The 23,023-nt window shown below is 39.2% G+C and overlaps 1 protein-coding gene across 1 annotated transcript in view; it reads right to left on the bottom strand.

The window, feature by feature from the left end:
• The window catches only part of HGF (hepatocyte growth factor), a 67,731-nt gene that overhangs the window by 39,497 nt on the left and 5,211 nt on the right, over window positions 1-23,023 (bottom strand). The window contains exons 2-6 of the mRNA XM_025169403.2: window positions 11,074-11,236; window positions 7,659-7,771; window positions 6,683-6,797; window positions 3,667-3,809; window positions 2,351-2,471 (exon numbers count right to left, since the gene is read on the bottom strand). Coding sequence (XP_025025171.1) covers window positions 2,351-2,471; window positions 3,667-3,809; window positions 6,683-6,797; window positions 7,659-7,771; window positions 11,074-11,236 — 655 coding nt within the window. The remainder of the gene's footprint in view (window positions 1-2,350; window positions 2,472-3,666; window positions 3,810-6,682; window positions 6,798-7,658; window positions 7,772-11,073; window positions 11,237-23,023) is intronic.

The raw sequence follows: 23,023 nt of genomic DNA, 5'->3' as shown, positions 1-23,023 counted from the left end.
ACTCACCCCATGGTTTTTTGCATCAAAGGTAACACATGGATGATATTACCATGGGGCATTATAGCTTATCTATCCAGAAGCAATTAGTGAAACTCCATATAATCTTAGAATAAGACTGTATCCTGTATTTCAGGTACCAGGTGTTAGAGGAAGAACAGGGCTAGATTTGTGTCCACATCTGAATAATGATGTCTGCCTGGTTCAGAAATAAACCAGTTGGGAAAAGGAGCAAAATATGCAAGGGTCATAGCAACTCTTAAAATTTGCTGTAGGACATGACCGACCCTGTAAAGTCATAACTGCAAGAGTTTTCCAAGTAAGTCACAATGCAGTTGGAAAGCAAAAGCCAAAGGGTAAAAAATCAGATACAAATTCCTTTATTTCTAGTTCTGTGGGCCAGCACTGACTATATAATGGTCCCCTGTGTTTGAAATTGCCAATGGCCTTTTTACTCTATAGTCTTCTCACGCCATCTCTGACTCTCACTTTGGTATTCAACTTCATGGCATGTGGAACACTGCACTTAGCCATTCATCAATACTGATTCTGCTTTTGAAGGAGGTGGGGGAAGAACAAATAAATAAATAAGTACTGATTAGACAATTTGGCATGAACATATTGTAACTTTCATAACAGAGATCTCAACATTTGACAAGATGAAAGTTGGAAGTATTTCTATAGAGATTTGTGTGAAAAGGTTAAGATCATAAATAATGAGAATCATTTCAGTATCTTCAATAAAGTGCTTCTTTCAAGTTATTTTTAAGTCCTCCTTCCTGAATCTGTGACTGTTCTCTTTCTCTTTATTTTATTAAAATCCAGCTATCTGAATAATAATTTGCCTTCATGCCTTTAATTAGACATTTCGTGAGTGCCAGCTTAAAAGAGATTTCTTTCTGGTGTACAATTAATATTAACTGTGAAAATCTTTAAGATGGAGCTAGATTACTGTGTCAAATTCACTGAGAGAAATGTATCATACAAGATTTAGCATCTGGTAGACTTCATGGACTTTATGAGATTAGATTAATAATCAATTAATAAAATAATTATAATGGATGACCATTAGCTTTGGCTTGTCTTTCGTGGATGGAAATGTACGTGGAGTTTCTGAGGATTCCACCAGTCATCTCCCCAATACACTTTTCAGACCTTTACAAAATAGTATTTCTGATTCAACTCCTCCTTTTATTTGTTTTCATGGTGAAAGTCCATTTCTCAGCTAGTTGAAAGAGCTGGTTTCAAGCTTGACTTGGGACTGCATTTAATCTTGTCCAAAAACTAAGTGCTTTTTTTTAGATGCCCATTATTAAACATTCAACTAACTTGGGGAACCTTTTCACTGGTCCCCAGTTACTGGATTGATCAATCAGTGTTCATTTGATCCTTAATTTTCTAAGGGGATTTTTCACATAGCTTCATTGGTACCTAATAAGTATCCTCCTTAGATTCTGCTGATGATATTTTGGTAGTTTTCACAGTTAATGTTTATGTCAGGATTTTCATTCTCATGGGAAAGGATTCATCCCGTTATCTTTACAACAATAACAAATAATATTTTGGCTATAGAGATCATGTGAAAAACACCTGTTATTGTGTGTTGTGTATTGTGCTATTTACTGCCACCTATTGGCGTGTGTATGCTAGGTACCCAGTGGGGGTGGCATAGAGCTATAATACAAGGAGAGGAAAATGTGCAGCCTCTCTGAGTAGTTGTTAGTTGTTTTAGTGTTAGCCACTATGTAGGTTTTATGGGCTACGTAGTTGTAACAAAGTACCAAGTAGCGTACCTCTTCTCTTAAGAGTTTGTAGCTAGAGATTTTGTTAAGCTTGTGTTGCTAATAAGTCTTGGATGCTACAATATAATGAGAAGATGTGTTTTTCTTTATATTTTGTATGATATTTGCATTTTATGGATGATTGCATTTTTATCAATAAACACCAGTTAGTATATATTTTCTGACTGGATTTCTTTGGGAAACAAGAAATGGACATTGTATTGTGTTTGCTTTCATGGCTAATATTTTCCTGGAGTTTTTGCTGCGCTCTGCACAAACAGGAGTGTTTGTGATTATCACTCTGCCTGACAGTTTACTATATGTATAATTTTCTTTTTTCCTTCTTCTCTGGGAAGAATTCATTTGAAGGATGGGGCTTAAGTAGTATAGGAATGGTATCAATCTATGGAGCTGTATTTCACTAAATAAATGATAAAGATGAACTTGTCCGGGTGCTCATGAAATACTCTAATGCTTTAATTTCCTACAATGCATAGGTGCTATCAGTGCAAAAATTGAATGCCACTCTGTTTCACGGATTTATAAAAATGCAAAAGAATTAGCATTTTTACTTCTCTGGACGAAAAGGATGTCTGTGTGGTCTTTGAAGGTCCCAGCGTTGACATTCCTTGCCTGTTTCAGTATGATCCATTGGGCCTCTATAGCCTTCTCCATTGCATGTCATGCACTCAACTGAAATGCAAAAAATACAACAATCTCAGTTGTTGTTACAGTTACAGTACAATATTTCATTTCAACAACAAGAATCAGTCAGTTGAAATGCATAGGTTCATAGGCTTTTCTATGGAATCAAGACTAGAGTTATCACTGAATTTTAACTTGAAGAAGGTCAGGATTTTAATTTGAAGAATTTAAATTTAGACTATCAAGGGGGATCCACAAAACATAGATTTGAAAAAAGTAATTAACTTCAATTTAGGGTCTTTTCCACACTTGTTACTTCTTCTAGAATCATCCAATCTCTGTTGTGTCAACCTATCAGTAATGAGGACACAGGTAAAGTGCATGTTATATCCACACAGATATAACAGTCATTAAGTCAGGCTTCATGTAGCTTCTATGATAACTGGGTTAATTAAATTAAAAGATCTACTGTGGAAGCTTAAAGGACAAATGCCCAAGTATGTATTTTTATATTTTATAAAAATATTAAAAAATATATTTTATAAATTCACCAGAATCAAGCCTGAATTCTCCATAAGATGGTAAGAATGATCAAATATTTTTGAAACAGTAGTGAAGTTTTAAGATGCATCAAACTAGCCCCCATAATATGATTTGCAATTACTGGGGAAGGGAAGGGAAGGGAAGGGAAGGGAAGGGAAGGGAAGGGAAGGGAAGGGAAGGGAAGGGAAGGGAAGGGAAGGGAAGGGAAGGGAAGGGAAGGGAAGGGAAGGATAAAAATATCATCATAATTGGGCTTAAAGTCTCTCTCTCTCTCTCTCTCTCTCTCTCTCTCTCTCTCTCTCTCTCTCTCTCCTTTAAGCCCAGTTATAACAATTTTAGAAAAGAGCTCCTAATTTTGAACATCAGTCCCATTGCTCCAAAATAGCACTGCTATATCTTCAACATGTTTTCTGTGAGTACTAATGCCTCCTTTCTTATGGAAGAGATGGGAGAAACAAAAGAGACTGAGGACCAGGTTGTGCAACGTAACAACAATAAACTGATTACTCAACTATGTAACATAACTTAAAATTAAAAAGTCATATCAAGTTGTAGAGACGTGCATCTGAACCCAAAAGCAGAATGGGATTAGTAACTGCTAACATAATATTTGTGATATTCAACATTTGGTTATGCTCGAATAGTTTCCAGTTTTCACACAAAACTGAGTTCAAACAATAGCCAATGTTCTGAGCATTACCTTCAGAGCAGAGGGGGATCTCACAGACTTCATGACGTATTTTTGGATTGCTTGTAAAACACCAAGGGCCACCTTCTTCTCCCCGTGGATTCCGGCAGTAGTTTCCTTGAAGATCTTTACCTCGATAGCTCGAAGGTAAAAAGCTAGTTTTAAAATGATAATCATTACAGTATAAGAGCATGCACATTTTGATGTGAACCTTTCCATCTTCATGAATTAACTATCTGACTATGGGCTTCCTTATCCCACATATATGTGGGTGTGGATGTGAAAAACATTGTCAGATTCAGACATTCCCAACTGAAATGTTCCATCTGACCTCACTGAAAATGTCTATTCTTGTTCAGTAAGGTCAGAATTCCTATTTCCACCAGTGAAGTCAAAACAGGATGTTGTAAGGTTGGAACATCTTGGTCTTGAACTATTGTGCACACCTTTAATCTCTACCCCCCACCCTCCAAGTATACACACACACAAATTCACACTCATGTATTACATTTAGAAATTTAAATTTAGAAACCATTTTAAACTTCTGGAGCAAATCAGTAGGTCAAATATATGATCTAGGATTTAATGAGTAATTTTCATTTACATGTATTTCTAGAAATACACACAGAGACCAACTTAAATTGTACCTCCCCTGAAGTTGCAAAGTAGAGGCATCGGGGTACTTTACAGGTTAAAAGGCAAGCGGTATCATAACTATTACTTTATATTACCAGATTGATACTATTTAGAAGAACACATCCAATGAAGTTGGTTAAGAAGTCCTATTGCTATGCAATAAGGGTAAGGGAGTTTCTCTCCAAAATAACATGCAACCTCAGTCAATTTAGCAGAATCTTTACCCAAATATGGCACTTTTGTGCTTTTACAATGAGTTTCTTCCCTTAAGGGATGCAGGTCTAAAAAGTAAAAGAATGTTTCATCTACCAGCCAACATTCCATGCCACAATGGGTAACTCTAAGATTTCCAAAGCCAACTTATCTGAAAATTCACTACTTCTCCCAGATGCATGTTTTAAAATACCATCCTAGATGGTACACTTGGCTGTGTAGTGTAGTGTAGTTCATCATAGCTTTGTGTAAGGAAACTTCAGGGAAGTTCTTTTGATAGATAATTACATTTCATGTTTGCATTTAACTGTGGTTTGCTCTTGTAGGGTAGAGTATAAGGGGAATTTCCTTCTCCACCTCTCAGCCAAAACTCCTAGGCTGGGAAAGATAAGCACTTGCTTCAAGTTAGCAGCAAATAATCCAGATTACCCTAAATACATCATTGTCCTTCAGCCTTGCCCAGAAAGATTCTAATAAGATTATCTACAGGAGCAACAAAAAGCAAGGAATTTGAGAAGATAAAATCCCAGCAGTTAGGAGAATTAGAAACCAATATATGCCACAAGCTTTCTCGAGCTCTGCTGGGGTCAGAACCCGGGTCATCTTGCCAGTGGCGTGAACAACCTTTCAATATGCCACTGCACCAGCAGGATTTCAGGGAAAGGCAGTACTCACATTTTACTGCTGTTGCAACCTGAACAACTGGACTGGCTCATGAAAGGGACTGCAAACATGGTGCGGGCGGGTAGTCTTTTACCCTCATCACTGCACCTCTTTAACTCTGCCTGCTTCAAAACCAGTGATACGGAGCAGGGATCAGCAGCTTTATCTGTCCTGCTAAAGCCGAAATCTTAGAAAACATCAACATCTCAAGAGATGTAGGCCTTCTGCCATGAATCCTCATGATATTTCACAATACTTCAGAATGTTGGCTTTTTTTTTTTAATTACTAGGGAATAAGGCCCTCTTGGGGACCTTCCAATTTCCACAAAGCTAGCCTCTGTTGCAGAGTCACAGACGGGTAACTATTTGTCCTTGTCCTTTTTCCTTTATCTAACTCCTCTGAATTTAAAGCGTAGAGCCTGATAGAGACAGATAGCAAATTCTAAAAGAATGAGTTTCTTAAAAAAAAAAAAAGTTTTAAATCAATCATCCAGCCTGTAAGCATCTTGCTTTTCTCTTTGCCTTATATATTGAGAAAATTAAAAATCATAAAAAGAACACATTATTTAGCTGAGTCCTTCTCCCTCCCTCAATTACTTTTAAGTGACAGGATAATAACAAGCAATAAAATAATGGCTTACTATCAATACAGCATTTTTGCCTAAGCCAAATGGTAATAATTTACTCAAGGCAGTCTGCATGGAACAGAGCATGGGCTGCACACTATTTATTCAAATTCATTGATTTTACTCCTTCTCTCTTTTTTTTTTAAAGGTGTAAAGCATGATGGTAGGGTTATTTCCAAATATTTCCTAGCATGCTAGCTTTACATGTTTATCTTTTTATTTATGAGAAGAATGTGGATGCCATCTGATTCACTAGACTCTGTTGCACTTTCTGAGGGCCACTTTAATGATTAGCTCCAACAATCTAAAAACTTAAATGCAAATTCCAACCAACCCTTCAGGACAAATAAGGCTCATCGATTCTTCCAGATTCCTTGGAATAATTTCCCAAGTTACTTTGTCACTGTACATTCTTGAAAAGAAAAATGACAAAACTGTTTTCCTAGTGTAACAGCTGATCTAATACTGATCAGTTAACCCTTTTCCTCATGGAATAGTGTTCCTATTTTCGTACCATGTAACATATGTGTTGGTCAGCGCATTGATGCAAGAATTTTCTGTCACACTCAAACGTGTGCATAGAGGAGTCAAAAGCTGTGGAGTCCTGGGTTCCTTCTGAGCTTGGTGGTTTACTAGCAGGCAATGGAATGTTGCAAGCCAACCACCAAGCTTAGAGAGCACCCAGGACTCCACAGTTCAATCCTGAGCTACAGATGTTCTCTTCTATTGAAGGAATCAAAAAAGGCAAGAAGTTGGCTGCCACCAAATGATTACCATCTTGACTTTTTTCACACACACCCCTGCAGACACCTATGATCATAGTCCATGTATTTAAATATTCAAAGAACAACCATTGATGGAAAAGGTAGGGCTGATCCTACCAATCTTACCTGTGTTCGTGAGGTATTGTAGAATTCCAGGCTTGGCACTCGATCCCACTTTTTGTGACTGATATATTTCCCTTATATGTTGCTCCTTTACCAGTGATACAATTTCTAACATAGTCTGTTGGAGAAGAATCAGTAAAACAAAGCAAAGGAGAATGTGATCATTTTCTGAAGAGCAGGGTGTAGAAACCTAGCGGGTGATAGATAGCTTCAAAAGTCTGTTCCATTCAATTTCTGCACATTTATTCAAAACCCATAAGCATGCATTTAGTTTCATACAACATTCCTTCATTGTATACATTTCTCAATGCCTCTTTTGTACATATATATCACACTGGAAAACTGTATCACAATTTTGGGAAAGCGTGCAGACCAAAGGAAAATTGTCTTCCTATCCATGTATTGTTAGCAAAAGTGAATAGAGGAGAGTGTCAAAAGCAGTTCAAAGAATGGTTCTGATTTTTTTTTTAGATAAATAACAACAAAAATTGTATCTAATACAGATCACTGGTTTTATCTATATTCATTCATGGAACATTGATTATGGCCAAAGAACAATGCTCTGTTTAGTTTCATCAATCTTCCTTTAGTTTCACTTCATCCAGCAGAAGTTTATTTTCTTACAGGAACACAGAGCTTTTAGGCAATATTTTGGGGGGCCACCTGCTCTTTGTAAAGCTTTAGAATAGATATAAAGGAGAAAATTTACAATTGCAACAGTGAAGGTTGGGCATTTTTTGTCCTTGGGGGCCCTCCAAGCGTTCCCCCCATTTCCCACCATTTTAAGGCAGGAAAGAACACAGTGGTGTAAGCCTGCAATAAGCTTCAGTGAGGACACAGAAAACCCCCGTCTTCTCCTAACCCACACCTATGACCTAGTCCTCCCTGCTCTGCATGATCACATGACTCACCGAAACCCTTGTCCAACAAAAAAATGGTCTTATCTCTGCAGCATGGCTAACCCAATTGGGCCACTTACCTTTCTTTTCATAGAGAACGAATGCACTGTCATGTTTCTTCCTGACTCCATTTTCTAGGCTAGTAAAAGATAACCAATGGCAGCGTTTGGTCGTTTTGTCAAATGCGAAAGCCCTGGATAGAAAACAAAATAAATTGAACAGTCAAGTTCTCCTGGGATATATGGTTTTCATTATCACCATAATTACATGGGAGAAAATCTCAGAGACTAGACAGAATTAATGTATCTTCAGATAACACCACATTCTTACTTTTTTTTTTTTCCAGTTTACTGGACATTTATGAATTTGTTGCCCTTCTTTCAGACTCAAGAAGATTAGGGTGTTCAGATTCTACTTTGGTACAGATAAATGTAAGGCAGTTTTTAATTATGAAGGTCGTATGGAGAAAAAATTGAAGAGGCATTTGGGATGCATAAGTTGCTTTGCTGGATATACATTTATATATACATTCATGCATATTGATGTGAGGCTCACTAGTACCATGATCTATAGAAGATTTTCCTCAGTGCTTTTCTCTAGCTATTTTTATTTTAGCTGAACATGGATGAACAGCACTCAGCACACAGGGAATTCTAAATTAAAAATATTTGTAACTTAATATTTAAGTTACTATCCTTACCAATATTAAAATGAAAAAAAAAAAAGATCTTCTGAGTTTTGGAAACAATTTACAAATGATATTGCTAGCAATAATTACAGAGTTGCTTTCAAAAGGCAGGCATTATTAATATTATTAAATGAAATCATTGATATTACTAATATTATTAACATGAAGTATAGTTACTAATGATCTCACTAAGAATCAGAGGCATAAGTCAAATTCCAGTTATGCAGGCCATGAAAGGGCATAGTGGAGAGATTCGGGTTTGTGTCCTCAGTACGGCTCTTCACCAACTTTATCTGATCTCAGAGACCACCAGGGAATATTATGGATGTCAGCTGGACTGAGAGGTAAAAGAAAAATCCCCCCAAAAGACAATGGCTCCATATTTTTGGGAAGAAAGCCATGCGCATATCTCCATGAAGTCACCATGAGTCAAGTACAATTCAAAGGAGAGTTTATCTTTTGTAGGATTGTGCCACAAACGTTTGTTGACTTTCCAGTTGCTCAGGGATGAAAAAGAGTGACTTCTGATTCTGAAAGAGATCACAATAATAGTTCCTGAAATAAAAAAGGGGCTTGAAAATCCCTTTTTAGGATCTAGTGTTTTAGAAGAGAGACAGTGTGGATGCCTTACATCAGTGTTCCTCAACCTTGGCAGCTTGAAGAAGTCCACACATCTTCAAGCTGCCAAGGTTGAGGAACACTGCCTTACATGGTGGCACTTCTCCGTGACAATTATTATCATACTAAGTTGAAAAAGTGATTCTGCAGGACAAATTCACTGCCTGAAATCAATTACTGAGAGGTACAGTAATACTGAGGAAGTTCTCCGCAGATGGCAGTACCAGGCTGACCTTTCTGCTCATGGAAGGAAGCAAAGCATGGTTGGTTCTGGTTAGTTCTAAGAAATGCCAGGACAGTAGGCAGTGACAAAGAACTCAGAAGAAGACAGTGCCCAACCACTTCCAGACTGTTGCTAAATAATTTCATAGTTGTGCTCATGTAGTTACCAGGAGTCCAGTGTAACTGTACCTTTTTCTTTTTCTGGGAAACAAGCCTGTTTCCCAAAAGATCCTTTATTGATCAGGCCCATTTCTCTAAATTCCACAGCAACAGGATGACCTTTTAGTGCTTTTGTCTTCCTTTTGAAATACAGATGTGAAGTTTTGAATCTTTGTATTTTTGAAAACAATTGTCCATATAAATGAACTTTTGAGCAACTGTTTCATCCTATACCTTCCTTCAAATCTGGAAGTGGCTAAGAAATAATGGTGACCACCATCAACTTTCAGGCACCAGACTAGCAAGATTTTGCTGTATTCAAAATGTCTGGAAAGGTCACAATGCACCAACAAGCTTTGAACAAGCTTCAGATCCATCATAGCTTTGCTCAGCCAATGATAGCGGTCAAAAATGTACTTTCTTTGAATAAAATGAGGTTGTACCTAATAGACAGAGAAAGCACAACTCAAAGAATGTAAACAAGCATCTACTTCACTCCAGCTGGACCCAGTAGGAAGGACTGTGCTGCCGAGAATTTAATTTATTAGCAGAGGAGGTCCCAATGATCTATCATCGGGAGCTTTGACTCTGATTTCAGAAATGATTATATGAAAGGCAAATATTTTTTTCTTTAAAAAAAAAATCTTGCACAAGAGTAAACTGTGTGGGAGTAGAAAATGTTACCCATAACTGCTAGAGTCTTATTATCCTTCACTCATTCTCAGTCTCAGCAAGATGAAGTATCAGTTGCATCACAAACTACTTCTAGTTTTAGCCCAGAATCTGTCATACTCAATGAAGTTTGACAATCTCAAGCTTTTTATCCACCCCCACATGGAGTCAATACTATAAGCAGTGTGTATTTGCTATTTCCACTGGATATTTTCAAAACAGCTATAGACTTTGTTTTTGTTTCTAACCACTGGATGCATGAAAATCCAATCTCTACAAAGCTAAATGCAAGGTAACAAGCATTGCTCTAGGACAGTGTTTCTCAACCTTGGCAACTTGAAGATGTGTGGACTTCAACTCCCAGAATTCCCCAGCCAGCAAGGCTGGCTGGGGAATTCTGGGAGCTGAAGCCTACAAATCTTCAAGTTGTCAAGGTTGAGAAACGCTGCTCTAGAATCTTGAAATCCCAATTCTTAGATCTTTCCTGTCTGTGGATATGCGGATATGAGTCTGTGGATACACACAGGCTCACTTACATATTTTTTAAAATCAATTCCCCCTTTTTTCTAACTGGGTTGAAGGCCTCAAGCCAAGGCAAGCCAGAAGTAATTTGGACCCTAGCCAGATTGAAAAGAAGACTATCTGGTTCCATGGGGGATCTAAGTTATCTACTGCTATAGGTAAACTAAAAGGACAGGCAGGTATTGCAATACTTCCAATGTTACAAGAACTGCCTAAGAAAACACAAATGCACAAAGATGAAGTTGATCTGGTCAAGGGCTTGAAAACACTTCTTTCTTGGCAGCTCTGAATTCTGAGTTCAGGGCTTTGAACCATTTCTCCAATTCTCTGTTTTCTAATTAAATTCATAGCAATATGAAGACCATAATAATCATAAATGCAGATAGAACCAAAGGACCTAAGAGCAATGGCCCTGTTTAGAAGTTATCTTCACTCACCTTCTGGACTATATTCAGGGAAAAAAGATAGAGTTGTACCATCCTTCCCAGAAGGAAGATCCAAACAAAGTCCAAGTCATACAAACCTCTAGCATTGGGTCCATCAGCCTGCTTCTTTTTTAGGCTACTCTCTTAAAAAGCAGAACCTTTAGAGATGAAAAGTACAGTATTCCTTACTTGCAAATGAATAAAAGTCCTTTACTTCTGTTGCATCTCTTGGCACACTGTTCTGCAGTATTTAGCAGCTTCGTTTTCACTTTCAGTGTCTTGTCTATTCTTATTAATGAGGTATCAGCTGTTTTCCGGTAATCATGAAGGGCATTTCTTTTCCCTTTGCTCTCTGTGAAAGGAACCAATAAACAAATCCATGCATTCATCATCCAAAGAAAGGGAACTTGATAAGGAATAGCTATATAATATTAATAACCCAAGTAGTGTTTTGTCCTCACTAGCAACTGGGGACAGGTAATACATGTTTTAGACCAGAGTTCCTCAACCTTGGCAACTTTAAGATGGGTGGACTTCAACTTCCAGAATTCTCCAGCCAGCAAGGCTGGCTGGGGAATTCTGGGAGTTGAAGTCCACCTGTCTTAAAGTTGCCAAGGTTGAGGAACCCTGTTTTAGACTGCAGCTTGTAGCATTTCTGGGGAAGGGGAGAACAACTTATTAAAAGCCCAAGAGTTTCCCTTTAATCACTGTATTTAAATTGCAAAGAAAAACTAAAAATCAAGTCACTGGTGCAGGCTGGAACTCTGTGTGGGAGGAATGACAGACAAAAGGGAGGTTGGACATGATTGGGGAAGGAAAGTAGAGAAGGTTGCTTTTACAGAAAATGCTCAAGGTGGTTTGTTCAACAAACAATTCAAAGCCTCCATGGATGTTCTAGGCCTGAGGTCTCTAACCTGTTCCAGGCGTGTGCATATAGGAAGCCCCCCTGAGAACACTCCTTCTCTTGTCTTGCTAAATTAGGGCAATACAAATCTGACAGTAAATGCATGAACTGAAGTTATGTGGTTTTTCAGGGAGGGATCAAGGTTGCTCTTCAGGTTTCTGACATGTCATGGAAGGGAGTTAAGTGTTAATTCATGGTCCCAACTAAACTGACCCTGCCCCCATGTTTTTAGTTAATACCTGGAGGAAACTTCCACTGGCACCAGTGGAGGCTATACCAGTAGGGATGTCAGCAACTACTAAGATTGTGGAAAACTTCTGTCAAATCATCCCATCAAAGGTGATTCAGACATCAAAGGAGAAACCTGCTTTCCTGCAGCAAATCAAATCAGGTGGCCTGAGAGGACTTCTCATGCATGCAAAGGGCTCTGCAGATTTCATGGCTTCCCTGATTCCTCTGGGGTTGTTACCCTATACAGTGCCTAACCCTAAACTGAAACTAAAACTATAATAAGAAATAATAAGACACCACGTTGCAATTTTACTTCTGTAAGTAAGCAACAAGGAAGAAAGGATTTGAATAGTATGGTGGGCTCGCTGATCTTGACACACATTGCTGCCAATGAGTTTTACCACCTTCTTAATAGTTTTATTCTTTATTCGTGTGATGTATTATTCCTCCTCCAGGAACTCAAGCAACATAGATCATACCCCTCCTCCAATTTCCCCCCACAACAATAACCCTGAGAGATAGTTTGGGTTGAGAGCGTGAGTGAATAGCCCAAAGTGAGCTTCTGGGACTAAGAATGAGCTTGAACCTGGGTTTCCCCATTCCTAGTCCAACACCTTCACCACTATACCCCTCTGGCTCTCCGCTAAATTCTCTGCCAATTTGGGGGTGACAAAGCTAACATTGCTTTGGTCTTTCTTCACTTTTTCAGTTCTCAGCTTCTTGTGCTAATGAACTTTTACTCTTCTATGCTGGTCCTGCCAACCAGCCAGGAGTTGAAGTCAGCTCTTAGCACTCTAAAGATGGACTCAAGGAGGCTGGTCCAATCCAATACATACTCTTGAGTCAAATCTGCTGGATGCCTGAGGAAAGTCTCTTATTAATGAGTCAGTGGATGCCAGGCTAACATTTCTGGGCCCTGGACCAAATGTTTTAAGAATACAGCATGGCAAGATAAAAATGGCATGTTTTTCATACCAGCTGCTTTCTCTGCAGCCTGCCTGTTTCTGAGGCACTGTATCTCCCTACGTCAACCTGTTTCTATTGTCCTTATTAAGTAAGTAACATGGAGGAGATTATAAGTGAGACTTGCTCAAAAGATGCCAAACGCTACCATTGTGCCTTCCCAGTTTGGCATTCCTAGAGCTTCCTAACCAGCTTAGGTTATTTCCCTGGCACCCCACAGAAACCAGGGAATAGAAACACAGCACCATACAACAACATCTCAGAGCATTCTTCAGTGTCACGTTAAGCCTAGCATCCAAGAAAATTAAGAGCTTACTTGTTGAATGCTCTTGGAAAATATATTTTTAACTTAGAATAGAATCCTTCAATAAAAGATCTCTGCCATAAGATCTTTGTTAAATAATTCAGGGATCACTGCGCTATTTCTGCTTTAAAAGAGGTACAGGGAAACAATTCCAGCAGTGAAACCCTTGAAGAGCTGAAACTTGGCACAATTAATGTTCTCTGAAGGATTTCTACTACTTTCATCCACTTCTGCCAGAAATGAAGCAGCTACAGTTTTGATGTTTTCCCTTTATAGCCCAGGGACCAATTTTTCCTTCAAACTGAATCTCAAAGTAGATCAGATCAAATCAGATTACCTTTGAATTTCAAACAGCAAACTCAAATCAAATCATGTCTTCTTTCAATCTCAGAACCCCAGCTAAAATCAAACCAGGGCTGATTCATGTTGGCTTAGCATCCCTGGGTGGAAATGTTTTCAACAGGACCACAGTAGAAGAAAAAAATACAATTCTTTTCCCCATACAGTGCTATTCCAACAAAATCTTCTCTAATTTCACTATTTCTTTGAAAAATCCAGTATAAAATAACAGATAAAAGAACTTTTGACTTTCCCTCTGAAATGGACAACCACCATTTTGAGAGTGAAAATAATACAGGGAAAGATATAGGGAGAACAGTTCTGGGTGCTTGGGACTAATTTGTATGATGTTGGAAGTAGCACTGGCTTTAAAAACCCCACAAATTCTTTTTCCTGCTGTATCCCCATGAGATTGCCTTCAACTTGTCCTTCACCCATCAGACAGGCATAAATCCTCTGTAGGATTTGTCCTTACAACCTGCTAACTGCAGTCTAAACTGCTGTCTTATCCTCACTAACCATTTTTAAAGGGCATATCCTTATCACGTTGCCTTCATTTCATCCCCAGCCCACTGTGTAGCCAGTGTAGATTCAAATTTAGCTCTTCCCATAGAAGTAGTGTTTTCCCTCTTCTCCTGACAGAAGTATGACCATACAAACAATCTACCCAGCTCTTACTGGCCACTTGAAGCTGACTTGGTCACTCTGCACTATCCTCCATATCCATCTTGACTTGGGCTACATTTGGCCCAGAAAGGAAGCTCAGAAATGTGGAGGAGCAGCCATGGAAAACCTTTATTTAAACTGATACAGAAGCTTTGCTAAGCTCAGAACTCAGGAAGCCCATCCTTGATGGAATTCCAAAGGGTTTATTCTTGACTAAGCTCTTCTCTGAATGACAGTGTTAAATGTTAAATGTCCAGCGGTACAGATAGAACCAAATGGGCCATTTTCAACGTTTGGTAACTGGTTTTGTTGCAATTAAATTTATTTCTTTTTCTAGGGTTACAACTGTGGTCATCTGGAGTAAGTGATTTCTCCATTTTGGGGGCAAGGCGATTTTCAAAGAAGAGTCTGAATGACTGAAATTATTGGGACTTCATGCAATTTACTGTATTATTTTGAGCAGCTGGAGTACAGATTTGATCCTCACCCCCACAGAGCAAAGGGCACCTCCTTTTAATCTGTCAGTAGGCACTAGCAAATCACATTAGCATAAAAATATAAGGTTAGGATTGTGTGGGTGGGCTCAGAGAGCATCGGCCTTTTCAAGGCAAGTTTAATGCTCTTCTGGAGCAGCACTGTTCTGGCACTGCACTATTCTAAAACAGCATTAAAACCCTTTGAGCACAACCACGTAAAAGACTTGCACAAAAACAGAGCGAGGTTCGACACCTGGTTAAACTCACAGCTCTAATCCTCTGTTAAAACTCACCTCCTTCTCAGACATTCAGGAATAGAAGTGGTGAGTGTTTTCCTGATGGCTAATGACTTTTGGTGGGAGGGCAAACAAGACCAGTGGCACCTACCAATTCCTTTCTTTAAATTATCCTACATTATAACTATTTAAAGACAGCATCCCTTCTTGGCCACATTACTGATTTAGCAATGGGAGTAGTACAAGCACACTGCCATAATTTCCTGCCTCTTCAAAGACTGGAGGATGTGGCCATGAGGATGATCCCTTAGCTGTACTAATGCTAGTCTTTTCTTCCTAATTCTCATGGGGACCACACATGTCATGCCTGCATGGTTTTCTGCTGATTGAAGGGTGGGTGGAGAGCACTTCAGTACGACAGCACGGAAAAGTTCTACATTCCCCTTTCATATCTTGTCTAGTCTAGTCTACCTGAATTTCTGAATTTGTAAATAAATAGCTTTCCTTGAATATGACATCCTTCTGAAGCTCAGTTCAAACATCAAATTCCAAATTAGGAAAGGATTCCTAAAGGCCTTGTACTCCACAGGAAAGGAGAAACACTAGAAATACCCAAGTATTTAAAAAAATTAAATAGCCAGGGAGGGCAGAGTTTTACATATGGAAACTCCAGATTCACATCTTCCCTTAGCTGTGATGTTGAACTCACTGGGTGGCCAAGACCCTTTACAGCCTAATTTATTTTTCCAGGATTACTGCAAGGACAAAATTCCACTCAGAGGTTCTCAAGGGTAGAATTCATGCTAGTGTAAGAAATAAACACAACCAAGAACTACCAGCACTTACAAATGGGAAAAAGCACCCAAATGAAGCTGTTTCTTTTATTCCCTGGTTTGCGTTAGGATCTTTGGAAGATCAAGCTGATTTCATTGTAGCAAAGAAGCTACATAAGATGTTAATCTAGAAGCAACTTAAAAAGAGCTCAGTGCCAAGAAAATGTCTCACTGCTGCTCATAAAACATACTCTTGTTTCTCCTTTTGCAATCGTTCCTTCCTTCCTCTAAAGAAGTTGCAACAGTAATAAGCCAAGTGTATGTCAGAAGTAATCAGATTTCAACAGAAGTTTCCTAGAAGGATTTTTTTTTTTAAACAAAGCAACAAACCGTTGAATTGCTTGTATCACTGCCCCATTAAGTCTGAGTATACCAAGGAACCATGATATCCTCAGAAGCTGAAAGGTAACACTAAATCACAACTCAGGGCTCACAATGCACCTTGCAGATTATACCAGAAGTTGCAACTTGTTTCAGATTTGGCCCTGGGCCTGGGATTCCATGGAAGGTTAGAAAGGTTGGCTTGGTTTAACTACAGATACTACCATAACATTGGTGCCACCATTTTATTTCCCACAATAACCCGGCATTAGCTGCCTTTCAAAGCACTCAGGGCAATGGAAATGACTAAGCCAAGACTCCAGGCCTGGAAAATTCCAGAGCAGTCATTATCCAACACAACAGTGGATCTTGGTAAAATTTCCAGAGGAACCATTAAAATTTAATCTTTACCATCTATACCTAACCCCCTCAATATTAGGGCACCAACGCAGGTGTGAAATTTGGAACCATCAAATCATGGGCACTCACATCAAATGGTTGTCACAGTGGGTGGAACAAATCACAAAACACAGTTTCAGCATCTAGGATTCTCCCTATCAAACAATTCTATCAAGAATTGTTTCTGTTAATCTTTTTCCCAGGGAGATGGATATTTATTTATTTACTTACTTACTTACTTACATATTATATGGCCACCCATCTCACAACAGTGACTCTTCCAAAGAGCGTCATCATTTTAATTTTATAAGAAAGCTTCTAGGACTCAGAGATATTCTTGGAAATCAGGATGATACTGAAGGCTGGTACTTTGCTTGGCAAAATACCAATTTCCTGTACATTAATTATTTTCATGAAAAGATTTAAAAAAAAATTAGTAGTGGCACACAGCAAGGGCCTTACAATCTTGTAAAATCAACTGAAGCCTATGAAAGTGAAAGCTGGACTTTGAAGAAGCAAGAGAGAGAGAGTATGGATGCTTCTGAACTTTGGTGTTGGAGACCACTCCTGAGAATACCTTGGAGAGCCAAGAAGACAAACAGATCAAAGAACAAATCAATCCAGAGTTCTCACTGAAAGCACAAATGACAAGCTCAAATTATGATATTTTGGACACATTATGTGAAGTCCTGGTTTACCTGAGAAATGCTGGGAAATGTGGAAGGAAAGAGAAGAAGAGGACCACCAGCAGCAAGGTGGATGCACTCAATTATAGTGATGATGGGGGCATCACTGGAAGTCCTAAAGGGCCAGGTTGGGGACAGATCACCCTGGGAAAGATCTATCTATGTGGTTGTTAAGAGTCAGCATTGACTTGATGGCACATAATCATAATTACAAATAAGTGATTGCACTCCCCTCAACTTCCATCTCGTCCTCCCCTAGCAGTCAATGTATATTCAGTGAAACAGTGAAAATTATGAAAATAAATGAAACAATCTGTACTTCCAGGAGCCCACAGACCTCTTTTGGCCAAATGGAGCTGGGATCCAGAAGCACTTTTGGTCCAGGGGCTGTTCTTTATCTTTTAAAGGGTACACTCTAGAAAGTGGGCAGAGGGGAGGCATAGATATTGGTGTGGTTGCAACAAAAGCCAAACTTGATTTAATTTCAATTTAATTTTCAGTACAAGGTTGACCTTAGCTGATCTCAAAAAAGCTAAGCAGGCTGAGACTTGGGTAATGTTTGGATGGAAGATCCAGAATGGTAGGTTAGACTGGGAAGTAAAATATATCCCAAAAGAAAACAATTATAATTTTTTTCCAGATCAGTACCCCAAAACCTACATGAATGTACCCATGTATTCAACAGGAGCCGAGCTGAGGGAGAGTTTATCTTACATTTAACTTAAATTAAGATGATGTATTTAACAGGACTGTTCCCTCCCTTGTGAATTTATTTATGTTTCTCATATTAAATATTATTATGTAATGCTTTCAGAGGGGCACTTGGGGCACCACAGAGGTCTGGGAGGATCTAGGCATTCGTATGTCCCCAACTATATATTTTAGTATGTCAGAAAATTAATATTTGTATCACTAAGTGCACATTCCCGTATTGATGTTGCTGACATAAATCAGGATTCCAGAGATACATTTCTGAATAAACATGCACAGAATTATGATGTTATCCACTCATTCCCATGCTTCATTGTCATATTTTTTTCTAAGATTGCCTTTGGGCATCAGCTTTTTTTACATTTTGTTTCAGAAGAGCTTTTGACAATTCCCCTGTCAACCCAACAAGATAGACCAGACTAAGAAACCAATGCCACATAGGTTAGGTACTATGGTATCTAACATATGTTAGGTTTACTTTTATGGTAAAGCTACAGTAACAGCACCTTGCAAGTCTGCAGGTCCTTCCCCCACCCTCACCTTATCTTCATGTGAACTAGGGAAGGGCTTGCCTGAGACATTTTCTCATGTTGCTTTTTGGTCCAGGCTCAAGCCCCTCTTATCTGACTATTGCCCTGGTAGTAGCTCTTCCTCTGTCTTTCAAGGCCATTCCCTCTTCCCCCTACACTCTCAGTGGAGATTGGAAATCAATAACATGCCACTCTTGTTAGGTGCTCCATTTTACTCCTTGTTCTCTATCTGATGTCAATACTGATCTCCACATCAATACATTTTCAATATCATTAAAGAAGGAATCAGCCTTTATCAGAAAAGGAAACAATTATTTTTTGGTATTTCAGAAAAATATTCCTTTGTGGAAGTTCCCACTATGTCCTTCACCACCAGCATGGTCCATGCCAAGGTGTACAAGATTATATTCTTTGGATCATTTTCATCATTTGCATAGACCATACAGCTGTGCTGAATATTTATGGCAAGGATTTTCACTGCAGACGTTCAGGCATGCCTTTGGAGAGCTGTCCCATGTTTTTGACTGACTCCTGAAACAGGATTAGAGAAACAAAAGGCTGAGAACTCGCTATTATCACTAGCAAACTCAATCGACAAGTACCAAGGGCAGCCTAAATGAAACACAGGAAATCATCAGAACCCCAATGTTTTAAAAAAATGCAACATGGCGGGGAGGGAGGGAAGAGAATTTACTAAAGCAAGAATTGTACAAGATACCCCACCATTTGAGAACTAAGCATATTAAAACAGCTAGGGGTCTCTGCAGGCAGAGGCCAAAAAAATCAAGATGATGGCTGTGGCCATTCAAAGTCACACCCCTAATTACCATGCCCATAAAAAATGGGGTAAGGCTTCCTTTGGGTGGTCACTGCTACTATTGTCTTTTTTTTCCTTTTTTTTTTTTGTGATCCATCGGCAGATCCTCCTGTAAGTTTGAGTGTAATGGAAAGGAAAAGAAAAAAACTAGACAGGAGGGAATTGGATGCGCTGCATGAAATCCTTCTGGCTACATAATCAGTAAATGATGTCGTGTTTGGAAGCAGGAGAGAGCGATAACATTACTATTTTTTCTAACCTAATGGGATGCTGGAAAGAATGTACGGAAAGGGAGTCTTTGGGGCAGAAGCTGGGGGGAAAAAGAAGTTCAAAAATACTTTGGATCTATCTAGGACCTGCGGTGAAAAAAAAAAAATGCAACCCCCCCAAAAGCTTCTCCAATGAATCCCTATGGAAAATGCACAGGAAAAAATGCAACCCCCCTCCCCCCAACAATTTCTCCAATGAATCCCTATGGAAGATGCAGAGGAAAAAATGAAAAAAAAAAGAAGTTTATCCAATGAATCCCTATGCAAGATGTAAGCGGGTATCGACTCAGACTGCTGCTGACTGCTCCATTCTTAAACTACTTCCCTTCTGGTCACATGACCTCCAGAAACTGCTATTAGTTTGCTTTTTCTGCCTTGTATTACATCATACTTGATGATGTCAGGATGAGCTTCAGTGTTTTATGCTGGAGTTCAGATAACTGAAACCAGTCTTCTGAGGAAACTTAAGTAGCTTATAAGGGAAAGTTCAGAAGGGGAGACACAACCTCTCTCAAATTCCTCAGCCTACAGGCAACTATAACAGAAATATAGAAGTGGTCATTGTACACAGCTTCCAGATTTTTCTTGAAATTCAGCAAAACTGAAGGCATACCAGACCAAAAGATTATATCTTTCACGTTAGTGGCTGGAATTCCAGTAGATATTTATCTACAGGGAGGGTTACTGCCTAGCCAGTAGCCATCAGTTAATGAACCTTAATCAAAGGCACTTTCTTTTTTTAATTAAGAAAAGAATGTCAGTTGGTGCTTTGGAGAGTCTTTGTCAAATGAGAAGACTGATCCATTTTGACCAAGCCGATTTGCAGGCGGATAACAGATGGATAATTCAAAACCCAGTGACCTGAGGTGAAATGAATCATTCGGTCCCAGCACAGCTACGGCATAGCTTTATAACAGACATTTAAATGCAACCCCACAGCTACCCCACCTGAATCCCAGCTAAGTCCATTTTCCTGGAAACCGTCATGAAAACACCAGGGAGAAAATGCGGGAGATGCATGAAGTCTGTCAAAGCGTTTGCATGTTTAAAAATGTTACCTCTTTACATCCAGGAAATGCATATTTGCCTAGTATTTATAAGGTGCAATTGGGAACAAAATCCTATTTTGTCTGTTCATCAGGCTGACGTTTTTTAAAAAAGCGTAATAAAACCCTGCTTTGAGCAATTGTGTTGCTGCTTTTGGGTAATGTGTCTCTAACCAGATTTGTGCTGCTAGATGCAGCCTGGAAATACAGGTTTCACATCGAGCCTGCCTTCTCCCCCAGCAAATGCTTGCTTTACCATTTTCGTCAAGAAGATTGCCAGCATGGAAGGCACCAAAGCGTGATATTGAGTTCTGCACCTGGATGTTACCTGCATTAAAAGCCAGCGCCTTTTCTCCTTCCTGGAAGGAGATATCTGGGCAGAGGGATAATCAGATCTTGGCAGAAAAGTTTGTTATGACTGTATTACTTTGTAGCATCTCCAACGTCCAGAGAACGCATGCCAGGCTGATTGTCCCAGACCCGTGAAATTAATACGATTGCTAAAAAGAAAAATACTTGCCACAGCATCAATAACTACAATCTCTTCATGTGCTTTTATCTTTTCGTAAGTGATGGTTTCTAGTAGGGAAAGGCAGTACTAATAAATACGAGATTTATTTACGATGGTTGCAACATCCTGGGGTCATGTGATCACCGTTTGCAAAGATTTCTGGGATTTTACTTCTCTGCTGCCCAAGGCCTTATCTCCATTTGAACCTCACCTGGACATCCTGGTGCAGGGGGGTCTGCAGGGCATGGGCAAAAAAGTCAATATGGCGGCCGTGACACTGCAATCAACATTCTGCTGATATATATATATATATATAAAAATGGGCCAAACTTCGATTGCATCATCATGGCTGCCATATTGACTTTTTTGCCCAAAGCCTACAGATATCCCTGATGGAAGGGACTAAGAAGCCAAGGCATTCAGAGTCAAGAAGAAACTGCAAACATCACCATTTCCCATTGTGCTCAAGTGGTTCTACAGTGCTCTCACAAAAATGGCTGAGGGTCCATTTGGTCCTTCAGAATCTGAAAAGATGAATTCTTCCCTGATGCCTTTTCCTACTCCCTTTCCCATCACCCACTCAACTTTGTTGAATGCAGGTTTTTGGTTTTGTTTTTTTTGGCATGGAAAAATGAAGGCTAGCAATATATATATTAAAAAAAAGAGGGGGGCATCTGAATCTACAAGATGAGTTCCATTTTCTATTACCACCACAGAAGGACTTCATAAAAATGTTAGCTCACCAGAGCAGTTTCTCAAACTATGTTATTCAAACAATAACCAACCACAATCATGCATACCAAATTAAGCCTCAGAGGAGGGGAGAATGGAGGAAAGGGGATGAATCAGTATAATCTTTCCTCTCTGCAAGATCAGGAATAGCCAAATATAGCTTCCATCTTTCCTAGTATGTATCTTTATAAGCAACAAGCTTTCTGGTTGTATACTTAATATGCTCCTGTATTTCATACCTGCTTCAGTCCTTAACAACAGCAAATCCAACTGCTGCTCTCCCTTAAATTTGTGGAAATCTGTGAAATGCATGTACACACACACACACTACCATAACATTTACATTCCCCTGTCTTTAAAATCTGTCACCCTGCAAATGTGATTGGTCACATTCAGACATCAAGCTATGGATTAGGAGAATGAAGGTCCTTTCTCCCCAGCTTCTTCATCTGACTCCAGGAAGATCAGAAGAAAGTACAGGTAGTCCTCAACTGATGACCACAATTGAGTCCATAGCTTCCATTGCTAAGCAATGCAGTCATTAAGTGAGTCACACCCAATTTTATTACCTTTTTTTCTATGGTCGTTAAGCAAATCACCACAGTTGTTAAGCGAATCTGGCTTCCCCCATTAACTTTGCTTGTTGGAAGCCTCCTGGGAAGGTCGCAAATGGTGATCACATGACCCCGGGATGTTGCAACCATTGTATACATGCCGGTTGCCAAGTACCCAAATTTTGATCACATGACCGTGGGGACACTGCAACAATCATAAGTGCGAGGACCGGTTGTAAGTCACTTTTTTCAGTGCTGTTATAACTTTGAACAGTTGTTAAACAAATGGTCGTAAGTCAAGGGCTACCTGTAATACAAATCTTCCACCAGTTTCAAGTTAAGCATATACCTGGTTCACATGTTATGGAAAACCAGAGTTTATTAAAGAAACTGCAGTTCATAGCTGCTAGGCCTTCACAATGGTTAACAGAAGGTCTGAGGTTCACGTATTGCAACCACAACTGAGTGTCATCTGGACACTGAACTTTGGTTGATCTTAATATTGAATAATGAAAACACGCCAACTTTATGAAGTAAGCCTTGATCTTGCTTTTTTTGTCATGAGTAACTGCAATCTACAAAAAGATCCATGAGAAATCCCTTTACTTAAA

The sequence above is a fragment of the Python bivittatus genome, unplaced genomic scaffold (assembly GCF_059951505.1).
Source record: "Python bivittatus isolate LINGU-HERP-01145 unplaced genomic scaffold, Pbiv_v1 ctg000120_np1212, whole genome shotgun sequence".
NCBI lineage: Eukaryota > Metazoa > Chordata > Lepidosauria > Squamata > Pythonidae > Python > Python bivittatus.
This window is presented reverse-complemented; position numbering and strand designations above follow the sequence as displayed.